Source organism: Vipera berus (genome assembly GCF_964194415.1).
Source record: "Vipera berus genome assembly, chromosome: 2".
NCBI classification, from domain to species: Eukaryota; Metazoa; Chordata; class Lepidosauria; order Squamata; family Viperidae; genus Vipera; species Vipera berus.
In genome coordinates, this window is record NC_138203.1 from 168826925 (window position 1) to 168839988 (window position 13064).

A 13064-nucleotide genomic window follows, 5' to 3' on the forward strand; every position below is an offset into this window, starting at 1 on the left:
CCAGAATCAGCTGAGTCGTGCTAAGAAACCCCACTCAGAAACGCTGATCCCGGGCTGCTGCCCAGCTCATTTAGCAAGCAGCCTCTTTTCCGCAAGCAAGTGAGCCAGGCAGGAGCCCAGGCAACACCGGCGCTTGCAGCTTTTCCGCAGCACAGACCTGAGGGCTGCTTCGTTCCCACTCGTCCTCTCACAGGACCCAGGCTGCCTGCACTGGTGAGAAACGCAGCACTTCTTTTTCTGCAGCGGTGAAGCGCAGGCGTCACTTGGGAAAGACTCCGCGAGACGCCTTTGTAGCACGTTTCCCCTTCTTTTATATATCGGAGGTTTGAAAGGCAAGCTGCTCCCAGGGCATAAAAGTATAATCCAAATTCTTGTTTTCCTCCTCTAAAAACTGGATGCATCTTATGGTCAGGTGCGTCTTATGGTCCAAAAAATACGGTATATACACTTGGGCTGCCCAGATACAATGTTTCCAGCGATAGTATGACTTGTAAGTTCTCCTCAACGCTAAAACAGAAGATGATGGCCCCACTGCCAAGCTTAGGCTGGAGCACCAGTTCCAATGGCTAAACAAGTCCCCAAAACAAGTACTCATTCACTTATCACTGCATTCCTCAACTGCTGTAATCTGCTCTCCACGAGACCCTTTGAAAATAAGCTTAAATTGGTACAGAATGTAGTATCCTGTACTGCAGAATGCTGATAGGTGAACCTCAACATTGCAATGTAATGCCTATTCTTGCCCCACTACTTTGGCTACTGGTAACCTTCCAGGCCCGATGTAAAGTGCTATAAAACTCTTTATAGTGTAACTCTGGATTGTATGAGGGACCAGGTTCTCCAAAGTGCTTCTGAACTTCTACAGATGTCCTACTCCATGATCCATTCTATCCATAGGTAAGGAAGGAGGCTGTTGATTAGAAGCTATTTTAATCCATGCTTTTGAAGACCCTCTCCCCAGGTATATGCCTAGCCCTATTCCCTCCCCAACAGAATTTATATGCACTGAAATATGGTTTTAAAATAGTGAGAGCAACTAAATGGAAATATTGAGAACCAGAGTAATGTAGTGGTTAAGGTTAAAGTTAAGGTGTACTAAGAGCAGGGAGACCAAGGTCTATGCCTTCTTTTAGCATAGAAGCTGGCTGGGTGATTTCAGACCAGCCTTTCTTTCCTGACACTAGATTGGAAAAAACCACCCACCCATGCTAAATCAGCATGGTAGATTATGGCCCACAATCTTCAACAAGGAGGCCTTTATCTTACAGTGGATTGACTGAGACTGGGGAAGAGCACCAGGAGGGAAGATTCTACGCTGTTCATTTTCTTTTTTTTCATTCTTTGCCTCATGCTATTATTGTTGGCATTTGTCACTGGATGCTTTATTTTGAATAATGTTAATGAATAGAAAACAAAAGAAGAAGTACAGAAACATCCTATGTAAAATCTTTGACTTGACTCCATTAGTAATCAATGTTACCTTGAAGAACTATGAAATCGCAGTGCGGTAGTAAAATTTCTAATTTTTAATTTAGTGGCAGTGGCCAAACACTCTGTTGCTATTGGCTTGAGATTCTTGAAAATATTCTAACATTTGTTCAGTGGAAAGCAGGCTATTTAATGGTCAGAAACATTCAACTACCAACACTTGAATGTGCAAGGGCCAAGATCTCAAGTAGGTGCTGCCATCCAGTGGTCAGAAGTAACAATGAACCAAATATCCTGTCTAAAGGTTTCCCCTATCCAGTTGTGATCAATGCAAGGGACCGGTGCTAATCTCCAATTCTTAGCCTAGGAAGCCTGCATCGTTTGAGAGATGTTTCCATCATCATGTAACCAGCATGAAAACGTGGAATGCAGTAATCTTTCCTGCCAAAGCGGTATCTATTTATCTACTCGCATTTGCATGCTTTCAAACTGCTAGGTTGGCAGGAGCTGGGGCAAGTAACAGGAGTTCACCCCATTGCACGGTGTTCAGGTCTCAAATCCAGGCTGTTGGCTTTCCAGCTGACAAGCTCAGCATCTTAACCTCTGAGCCCCTATCCTGTCCTACAGCAGGAAATAATTTCACTAAGAATGTGAAGGAGCCAAAAATCAAGATTTTAGATGGCACCTGTGGTGTATGTTCTCACCAATGTATTTCCAAAGAGGGATCCTAGGGACTGAATTAATCTCTAAGCCTTTGTAGTGCTACAACTGCCATTTTTATAGAGCCCAGAAATTTGGGCATTCTTCAGCAGTCCTCCATGACAGGAAAGACTTGCAGGACAACTACACTTGGGATATTCAGGTCATACGAGGCAACTATAAGATGTGGTTCCTGGTATTAAAGAAATATTTGCTTCAATCCACGTCGCTGGCATTTTAGCTTCTATTAAAAGTCCATTACAAACATCTTTCAACGGATCACTTAGTATCTCTTGCAAACTTTTGTATAGTTCTGCCGGACATCCATCTGGGCCAGAAGCTTTACCATTTTTTTGTCTCTTTATAGCCTCTGTTATTTCCATCATTGTAACTCCTTCGTCTAACATATTTTTAAATGTCTCTGAAATCTTCGGAAGATTACTATTTTCTAAATATTTTACAATCTTCTCTCTTGGAATCTCCTTGTTATCATATAAGTCTTTATAAAATTATTTAACTATCTTTTTTATTTCTTAATTTTTATATTGTAAATAACCTTTCTCATCCAGCAAATTATATATCATTTTTTTTCTTTCTGTTTTTTAAGTTTATAAGCTAACCATCTTCCCGGTTTGTTGGCGTTTTCAAAAAAATTTGCTTCGCTCTTTTAATCTGTTCTGTCTATCAAGTTTAGTTTATGTTTTATCATATCCATATCTCTTTTTAAAGTCTTTTTTGGAGGATTCTTTTGCAATTTAATTCTAATTTTCCAAATTCCTCTCTTAGTAATGTATATTGCTGTTTTCTCTGTTTATTTTTCTTTGCCATATACAATATTGCTATACCTCTGAAATATGCTTTAGCTGTGTCCCATAAATTTTGTATCTTAGTATCTTCTTTATTTTCTTTTTAAAAAAATCCATTTCTTTTTTTGTTAATTCTATAAATTCTTTTTCTTTTAATATAGAACGATTTAAAGTCCATCTTAGCCTTTTTTGTATCTCTTTCCAAGTCATTTTCAAAGGGTTATGATCTGCCCATGTACCTATTTCTATTTCAATGTCCTGCACATTCATTCTCAGATCCGCGGTCATCCAAATCATATCAATTCTTGACCAGGATTTCTGGCTATTTGAGTAAAAAGTATATTGTAATTTTTGTGGATTTATTTCCCTCCAAACATCTTGAATTCCAATTTCCTCTGCCATATCAAAAAATGTCTTAGGTAGTCTTCCTCTACCATTTTTCTTTATTTTGTTACTTTTGTAGTCAATTTTTCCATCTATTATTGCATTAAAGTCTCCTAGTAAACAAATATTTTGATACGCCATTTCTATTATTTTTTTATGTAGATTTTTATAAAATTTGTCCTGATTGTTATTCGGTGCGTATATTGCCACTAATAATATTTGTTTTTGATGCAGATAAATCTCTACCATTAATATTCTTCCTTCTTCTTCTGAATACACCATTTTTGAATTTATTGTCTCTTTAATATATAGAGCTACTCCTCTTTTTTTGTGCCGATGCATAATAAAGTTTTCCAATTTTTGGATATTCCAATAGTTTATAATGTTGTGCTTTTATATGCGTTTCTTGCAAACAAATTATGTCCAAATTTAGTTTCCATAGTTTCCTAAAAATCTTGTTTCTTTTAATTGGAGAATTCAATCCATTTATATTTACTGAAAAAATTCCACTTTCTTTATCCATTTCCATTACTTATATTTTGATCTAACCGATCTGGTAGTTCTTTGTTCTCTAGCAGGTCTTTCATCTTCCCCCTTTTGGAGACCTTCCTCTTTCTGTTCATTTGTGCGGTTGCTCCTTGGATCTCCTCCTCTGTTTGTTTCTGTTCTTTACTTTCTTCTTGTCCTCTTTTTACTCCTTCATCCAGAGTTGATCTATTCTTCTCCTCAAAGTCTTCTGCTTTCCAAATTGAATCAAGTCTGTATCTTGTATTGTTCCAGTTTATTAAGATGCCTTCTGGTATCAGCCATCTAAAATTTATGCCATTAGCCATACGTTTCATGGTCAAAAAATGGTATTGTCTTCGTGAATCTCTAACTCTCTTGGGTATCAAAACAGATACAAGACCACAATTTCTTTATTTTTATATTGTATTGGTTCATCTCTTACTTTTTGTAATATTTCATCTCTTATTGACTTCCTTACAAACCGTACATGTACTTCTCTTGGTAATTTATTTCTTCTTGCATAACTTGAATTGAAACGAAAAGCCCCATCCAGCTCAAGTTGAATTTCCGATCTGTCTATTTTCAGAGCGTCCTCCAGGATATCAATAATGACCTCTTCTATGTTTTCTGCTCTGTCCTCAGGAATATTTTGGAATCTCAAATAATGCTCCGCATTTGCCATCTCCAAAATCTTAATTTCATTGTCTAACTTTTCATTTTCTTGCAATAAAATTTCTTATCTTTTTGTCATTATCACCTGTTTTTTCTTCAATCTTATTTATCTTCTGTTGGTTTTGTAATATCATTTGATTTTGAGATTCCAATTTCCCCTTTATATCTATCATTTCTTCATTTAACTTCTCCAATGTTGCTTGTGTAATTTTATGATTCCCTTGTGTCTCCAAGCAATGTTTCTCCACCGTCTCTTGATTCTTCAACATAAGATCCTGAATAAATTTTAATGAGGTCGGTGTTTCACTTTGAACTGTAGTCTTTTCCCTTTGCAACATAGCTTCAATGGATCCCTGTGTTGTAGGACTGGATTGGCCAACTGAGGGTGCAGAGGAAGTTTTTTTCGTAAGTCTAGTAATATTAGATGAAGTCATTTTGAAGTTTACAGTCTGTAGCAAAAACAATCTCTGTTTAAACTTATTCAAGTTCAACAAAAGTAGCTTAAAGTCTCAGTCTCATAACAAAGCAACTTTATCTTATTGCAGGTGTTCTTTCCAAGGTCACGCAATCAACAGAGGGAATTACAAAGATTTCATTCTTCTTCTCTTTTTCCACCACTAGATGTCCTCCTTAGTTTATTTATCAATGTCCACTATTTTAAACGAAGAATCAATGTCCTATATTTTAAACAGAGAATCTCTTTTACCCCAAGTAATTACCCGCCGCTCATAAATCTTCTGGGGGTCTTTGCCTTCCAGCTCTTATCATCAGGGATTCAACATTAATAATCTTCTAAGAGAAGGAAATGAAATGATCTGCTCACCCAGATTCAACACGCTGTTGGAGTTCCTCTGAATTGTGATTCTCTTCTTCCCATTGGAGACGTCTATGGCTGACGATAAAAAACAGCCTTTTATCTTCGTTTAGCAGAGGGTCTTACAGTTCGCTCTGATCGGGCGCTCCCTGATCTGAGCTCCTGAAGTGCTCCGCCTCTTCAAAGCAACTTTCGACCCTTTAAGGGTCGTTAGACGAAGGAAAAATGTGGTTCCTAGGGCAGGTACTCCAATCTCAGTTTCTATGGAAGATCATGATTAGCTAATGAACCTTTAGGGCAAGCTACAGCTTCAAACCAAGAAATCATTTCCTCATTGCTGCTCTCATTAAACTGATAGTATATTGCACTGAGTCTTCATATGTATGAATGTTCCTTTTCCCACAGAAAAACTGAGGAAAACAAAGTTTGGTAGAATAAGGAAATAATGAAATAGAGAAATATTAGGCTGCATATGAATAAGAGGTGTGATGGAATGTGCACTTGTCGCAGCACCAGCAGGGGAGGATTTTGTCAACTAAGAGTGTTCCCACAAAAAGACCCGGCTCAAAAGACTGTGCAGTTCCAAGCTGGAGGGGGGAAGAGGAAAACAATTCAGGGTAGCCATACCCTATAATCTTTCAGGATATATCTAGGAGCTTATAAGGTTATAGCTTTACTTTGGCAAGATTATGTCTATTAGGTGTAAGCAAACAAAGGACTGGACTTTTTGGAATACAGGTTAGAGTGCATTTTGTATTGCAACAACTACAGAATTATTCAGCCTGTAGATGGCAGTGTTCTGTTAGCATCTACGGTTATAATTTCTAACAGGACTCAATTGGATTTTACTGTCGTTTCTGGGCTTGGGACTGACAAGAAGAGAGAGATGGTTCTATTTGGGGTGAAGAAAGGGAATGGAAGTGGGCTGAGTTAAAGGTCTTGGTTATATGATCCCCACTTTCCTGAATGAGCAGTGATTAATCTGTTGTCCAAATGTCTCCTCACACTAAAATGGAAACAATACTGTTCCTAGCATACTTTTTAAAAATAAAACCTTGATGTTTTGGAGAGTACTGCCTGAACATACATAATTGTGCAGACAGCCATAAGAATAAAGATCATAAAGAACATCAACTAATGTTAAGATCATAAGCATGACCTATGATCCAAAGCCCTCAATGTCTTTAATTAGTAGGATGTAGGCAATGTTAACTGGCAAGTTAGATACAGATTAAATATCAAAGACTGCTTTGAATAGCATAAGTGTCTTTGGAGTTCAAATTGGGTTTTTTTGTAACAAAATGTACAACATTTTGGGTACATGTCAAAATGTACCCAAATTAACCAGCACTATTCTTAGAAATAAAATGTAATATTGCATGGAGGACAGGTGCAATAAAGACTAGTGACACAATTTGTATTTTTTCTATCTTACAAAAAAGCAGTATGTGAAAGCCTCAATTGACCAAAGCCATGATGGGCAGCATGTATGGCATATCCAGCAATGTCTATGGCACATGAAAATCACAACTTGGAAGAGCAGACTGTTAGATGTTTTGTGCCAGCCATTGGCAGTTACCCAAAAAGGTCATCAGATGGAAGCAAAGAGGCCTCTTTGCTTCCACTGATGAGTCAGGGGTCCTAGGCCCCTGCAGCCCCATTGGAGAGAGTGTTTTATGGTTAGGGAGGGGCCGAGACCCCCCATAAATACCTCTGCTCAGGGGCTGCTCTTTGTTCTTGTTCTTCTCGTCTTTGCTTTCTCTCTTGCATGCATTCTCTCTCTATCATACAAGCATGGATGCCTCCATGCCATATAGCTCTTTCTATATAATCTATCGATGAATAAAGCTTCACAATGATTGCATCTCTGCATCCTGCCTCTTTTACTTGGAAGCACCTTAACAGCCCATCGATCTCTCGTGAGAGCTGTTCTCAAGTTGGTAGCAGAGGATGGTTGAAGGGAACGCTTCCAAGCCAGCGGCTATTGCAAGATGAGCACAAACCCATTTAAGATGGATGGCAGGAGATGCCAGATTGTGACCAGGAGTCTTCAATCAAGATCAGCAGCCCTACCTACAGCCCCTGAAGAATCCTAAAGAGTAAATAAAAGAATTGGAAAAATGCGTTTGTGAAAAGAAGAGAAAGTGGAACGATATAATAGATTTGAAAGAAGGCAGTCTGATACTGTGGTGTGGAATTGATGAATATATGCAAGGAAGCAAAGGTATAGGTTTAATAATGAATGAAAGAGATCATTTTTGCCTGAAAGTCTGAATTGGCATCATCATCATCTGCATTACTATGGGAAAGTATCAAAGTACAAGTCAATAGTTGGCAATAATTGCACATTACACTCCAGTGAATGGTGACAATGGGACAACTAGAGATTAAGTTGGGGAACAGATTTGCAACATTCTCAGTAAATTAGACCTAAAGGAAAAATATTCTGCTAAGTGAGAGAAAAAGCAGGAAAGGTGAATGGGCCATTCAAAGAGATGAGAAAAAATAAGAAAAAGATCTGTATGTTTTATGTACATGGTTTAAGCACAAGTCTTCTCATATTTATACATGGCAAAGGAATGAACAGAAAGACAAAAGTGTGATGTCTCCTAGGAAAGACTGAGGGGATTAGTGGAGAATGTAAGGGTAAGGAGAGGTTTTGCAGGTGGAATAATCTAGTTTTGGGATTAGGGTCACAGAAAGGGAAGGGAAGAACACTAACTATTGTGAGAAAAGAGTATTTGTCAAAAAAGGTAAAAATGGCTCCTTATAACAGCATGTTTCTGTCCACTTTGGGGAAGTGGAGAAACATAAAGTTAAATAGAATGCAAGGAATGGAGTCCTTAAAATCTGTGGGATGAAACAGGAAATGATGGGATCAAGTCTGACTGATCAGGAAGATAAGCAGAATACAAAACTTAGTGACTGTAGAAACAATATTCATTAAACTGATCATATGCAGAGTGAATGAAGATCAAAGTGCAAAACAAACATGAAGAAAAAATGAATGGGTAGTGAGAACGGAAGGAAAGATCAACAGTCATCTTTATAAAGATTTGAGATCTGCAAAAAGAATAACATGAAAAATTTAAAGAACAAAAGGCAGTATATGAAGCAGATATAAATAAAATGGAAGCATGTACAACGTACAAGGCTGGATACGTATGGAGACATATAATGAATGGTATTAGTGTAAACTATTTTCCCTTTTATTTTTCTTATGCATTTAATGTCTTTGGCTCATGAGTTCTTATTCCTTTTATATGCTCTGCATAAAGTAGCTTATTATTATTAAAGGAGACTCTATTCTACTCTATTCTATTTCTTCTTATCCCAAAAGAGAATGCTGTGACAAGTACAGTATGTCCATATGCATGATCCAATCAACCCAATTCAACAATAATAGTCTTTATTTTTTTCTGTAGAAATGTGAAAAGAGAATAAGACTGATTTTATTACAGGAATTATGTTTAGTACTCAATAAGGAAATTCATACCACCTTACAATTCCCACTCACCCCCAAATAGCTTTATTTACAAGACCTGTGGCACTTACTTGTCAATACAAATCTTCTCTACCTGGGGAACCAGAACCTGCAACAGCCTCATGATTGTCTGCAAGGGCAATTTCGATTTCCAAGACACCACCTGCAAAGGAAAAGGATAGCAATCAAGAGCCAAGACTTTGACCCAACTCAGCAAACCAATACCTGACAGGAACATTTTCATTCAAATCAAAAACTATATCCAAATCTGTAGCATCCACGAGTCATAAAAGAGCCAAGGTTGCCTACCCCTGATTTAGACTGATATACTGCTTCACAGTGCTTTACGGCCCTCTCTAAGTGGTTTACAGAGTCCGTCTATTGCCCCCAACAATCTGGGTCCTCATTTTACCGACCTCAGAAGGATGGAAGGCTGAGTCAACTTTGAGCCAGTGAGAATCGAACTGCTGGCAGTCAGCAGAACTAGCTTGCAATACTGCATTCTAACCACTGCCCCATCATGGGTCTAGTTAGAACTTACTAACAATCCCAGAAACAGTTCTGCAAGTAGACAACATTTCAGTCTAAGCACTTTTGTGCACATGTACTCATGATTGCTACCTGAGCTTTGGAAGATGAAGAAGAGGGACAGAAAATGACCATCTAGAGAGCAAAAATTCAGTGCTTTTCCTTCAGATGAAAAAAAAGAAACAACTATCTAGGTGTAGTAGCATAACTTTCTGATTATTCTTCACATTGGGGCAGGAAAGGCTTTAAAGAAAGCAATCTCCTGATCCAGCAGATGTTCCACTAATCAGTTCCCCTGCCATAGGGGGGGGGGCTAGCTCATTAATGTACCCAGGCTTTTTATGAGTGCTTCATTTTTTTACAGGAAACATCTACCTCAGAGTATGCTTTACACAATTCAACCCTAAAGCTTTCTGAAAGAAAACAGCTATAGAAAATGAGAACGTTTGAGAAGCAGAGCAACCTATTTATTATGCTGGGAAGAAAAGCTGTGGATGATGACAGGTATAACTATTCCATAATTTAAATTATTAATAGCGATCCTGCTATTCAGGAAGACAATCATCTGGGCTTTTATGAATCAGAGTTTCAACATTCCTCCTCCTTCAGCTCTTATCAGTTCAATAGCAGCTGAGATGACCCAGTTTCTGGTTAGGTGAAATTCAACCCATAAATAAAGTGAAAATACTTCCATGGAAGATACGTTCTCTAGCACTTTTTAAGCACAAATGACAAAATGGGGCAATACATGTCCTTCCTCCTAAATCAGAGGTGGGGAACTATGGTCCTTTTAGGATTTGTGGATTTCAGCTCCAAGAATTCCTGAGCTAGCCATGAAGATGAAGTCCAGAAGTCATAAAAGGGCCATAGTTCCCCACCCCTGTCCTAAATGAAAGCAGCAGACCATTATCACATTGGATAAAGAGGGAAGTACTCCAGAGACTAGTAAACAGATACTATATCATCCTCTGTGGACGATTGGACTTTCTCTTCTCATATCACAGCTTGCTTCCTTATCAAAGGAAGATAATAAGGAATGTTGCTCATGTGATTAAAAAACAAGTTATATCTCTGTATTACTCTTTAGCAAGATTTGCCAGCATCTCTCACCCATTCAGGAGTTGGATTCCACTGCCCAACTGAGGATGTGCTGGACAGACGTCGTCGATTCCGTCTGGATTGTGAGGACTCCTAATGACAGAATGCAAATTATTTTGCTTATCCATGGGCTACAACTTCCCTCTGTTGTGTACTGCTACAAATAAAATCAAATATTGTTTAGCAAGGCTCTGTTTTTCAGCTTCCCAGTCCAAGATTGAGAGAGAGGGACTGGCTCAAAGTCACCCAGCTGCCTTTCTGTGTCAAATGGACTCCCCACTTCTACCCACTTTAATCACCATGCTATGTGCTGGATCTTGTGTGTGTGTGTGTGTGTGTGTTTCACACATATACTCCTCAGGATGGCAACTGGAACCAGAATTGCCACTGATAAGTTCAATCACTAAGCAAGGATCATGCAAGTCATTAAGCATGGGTCCCATATGACCATGACTTCCAACTTGCCATCTTCCCCACTGACTTTGTGGAAAGCTAACATGGATGTTGGAAATCATGATCAAGTGACTGTGACTCACTATGACATTGTAATCACTAAAGGTAAAGGTAAAGGTTCCCCCGCACATGCGTGCTAGTCGTTTCCGACTCTAGGGGCCGGTGCTCATCTCCGTTTCAAAGCCGAAGAGCCAGCATTAGTCCAAGGACGTCTCTAGCCAGTTGCAAAAGCTCCCAGACTGCAATCACGTGACTGCAGAGGCACTGCAAAATCCAGTCCTCTGGGACCAGTCGTAAATCCTCCTTGTTCAGCATCATCACAAGTTTGAACAATCAGTCATAAACCAAGAATCACCTATATACATACAAACACAAATCCATACACATATTCTTATTATTCTTGCTCATCCTTATGCTGATTAATTATCAGGAGGAAATATATATCTATATCCCCAACAACAGCACTTCAGCAGAAGAAAGAAAGCTACAGTATATTATCCACAGCCAAGTGCTTCAAGCTGAGCATAATCAGAATCCTTCAGAGATATAATTTATCTTCAGAACTGATCTCTAAAACAAGGGGCAAACAAGCAAGACCCAGGATGCCCTGAGCTGTTAACTTTGCTGTCTCTGGGATTTACTGTTGCATAAAACAATCAATCAAACCTGCATTGTTTACAATTACTGTAACTTTGTTGTCATAGGCTCAGAGATTGGTATCACTTTCAATAAATTTTCTTTAAAATAAATTCATAAAAACACTTGCTTTGGGCACAGCTTGTACTGTCCTATTCCCCAATCATGGGAACCTATCCAATAGGTTAGGGGTTTATTGCAGGATAATTCAAATGAGCAATAAGTCAAATGCATATAGTTCCTAGGTTGTTCCCATCGATAGGAGGGGACGAAGTGAATTTAACCACTATGTCTGGAATTTCCTAAGTTTCCTGTAAGAAAAGGCAGGTTTCGAATTGAAATAAATAAAATATGCCCCAACATTCTATTAAATTATTTTTTGCACAGAAAATGTTTTCTCCAATTTTGGGGGGATCTATTGATAAGGATAAGGGACGCGGTGGCTCAGTGGGTTAGGATGCTGAGCTTGTCAATCAGAAGGTCAGCAGTTTGGCAGGTTGAATCCCGAGTGCCACGTAACAGAGTGAGCGCCTGTTACTCGTCCCAGCTTCTGCCAACCTAGCAGTTCGAAAGCACGTTAAAATGCAAGTAGAAAAATAGGGACCACTACGGTGGGAAGGTAACAGCGTTCTGTGCGCCTTTGGCGTCTAGTCATGCCGGCCACATGACCACGGAGACGTCCTCGGACAAGTGCTGGCTCTTCGGCTTTGAAACGGAGATGAGCACTGGCCCCTAGAGTTGGAAACGACTAGCACGCATGTGCGGGGGAACCTTTACCTTTTATTGATAAGGATAATGAAACCCTTGATTACCCATCTATGAAGCACCAAACATTATATTAAGATGCCATTCTGAATTGTTCAACCCTTGCTGTGTTCTTCAACCACTAGCTACCCAAGAGCAGTTTGCAAACTTACCAGATTCCAAGTTTCAGTATCACTGGCCAGGCCTGGTGGGCTTCCTTCCGCTGGAGACGGAGAGGACTCTGGCTCTAGGGAGCGCATGGTCCCATCCTCTGACACCTGAGATTTCTCTGTGAGTTTGTCAATGGCTGATTTTTGAGAGGCAACATTAAGAAAGGAGGGGGAAAAAACTGTGCAAGATCTATTCCATCTTCCATAGTCAAGACCAGAACACAATTCTACCTACAGCAAGTTTCCCTTGCACTTTGCTAAGGAAACCAACCAACCAACAAAAAAAAATTAAACCAAGTAGCTGGCAAAACAGACCACCTCAGATTTTTTAACCTTTTACAAAAGTTTAAAATAATGGACTTCCGGTGGCGATGCGACGCTGAAGACAGCCATCTCCGGGCTGTCCGCTCCGCGGCTTCGTAGAAGTGCTGAAAACAGCGCCGATCAGCTGTTTCAGCAGTTCGGAAGCCCCCTCCTCGGGAGAAGAGGAGGGGGTGAGGCCCCAGGTAGGGGTTGAGCTCTCCAAGGCCGCCTGAGCTTTTAGTTCGGGCGGCTGAAGGATCGAGCCCCCCCGAAGCCTAGGTTTGCTCCGAGCTGCGCAGCGTTTCTGCTCTGTGTTTTGGGGAGCAGAACTAAGCGTT

General features: G+C 39.6%; 1 protein-coding gene across 1 annotated transcript in view; it reads right to left on the minus strand.

The window, feature by feature from the left end:
- HID1 (HID1 domain containing) overlaps nt 1-13064 on the minus strand; it is a 67732-nt gene that overhangs the window by 7315 nt on the left and 47353 nt on the right. The window contains exons 15-17 of the mRNA XM_081315851.1: nt 12427-12560; nt 10433-10513; nt 8866-8957 (exon numbers count right to left, since the gene is read on the minus strand). Coding sequence (XP_081171977.1) covers nt 8866-8957; nt 10433-10513; nt 12427-12560 — 307 coding nt within the window. The remainder of the gene's footprint in view (nt 1-8865; nt 8958-10432; nt 10514-12426; nt 12561-13064) is intronic.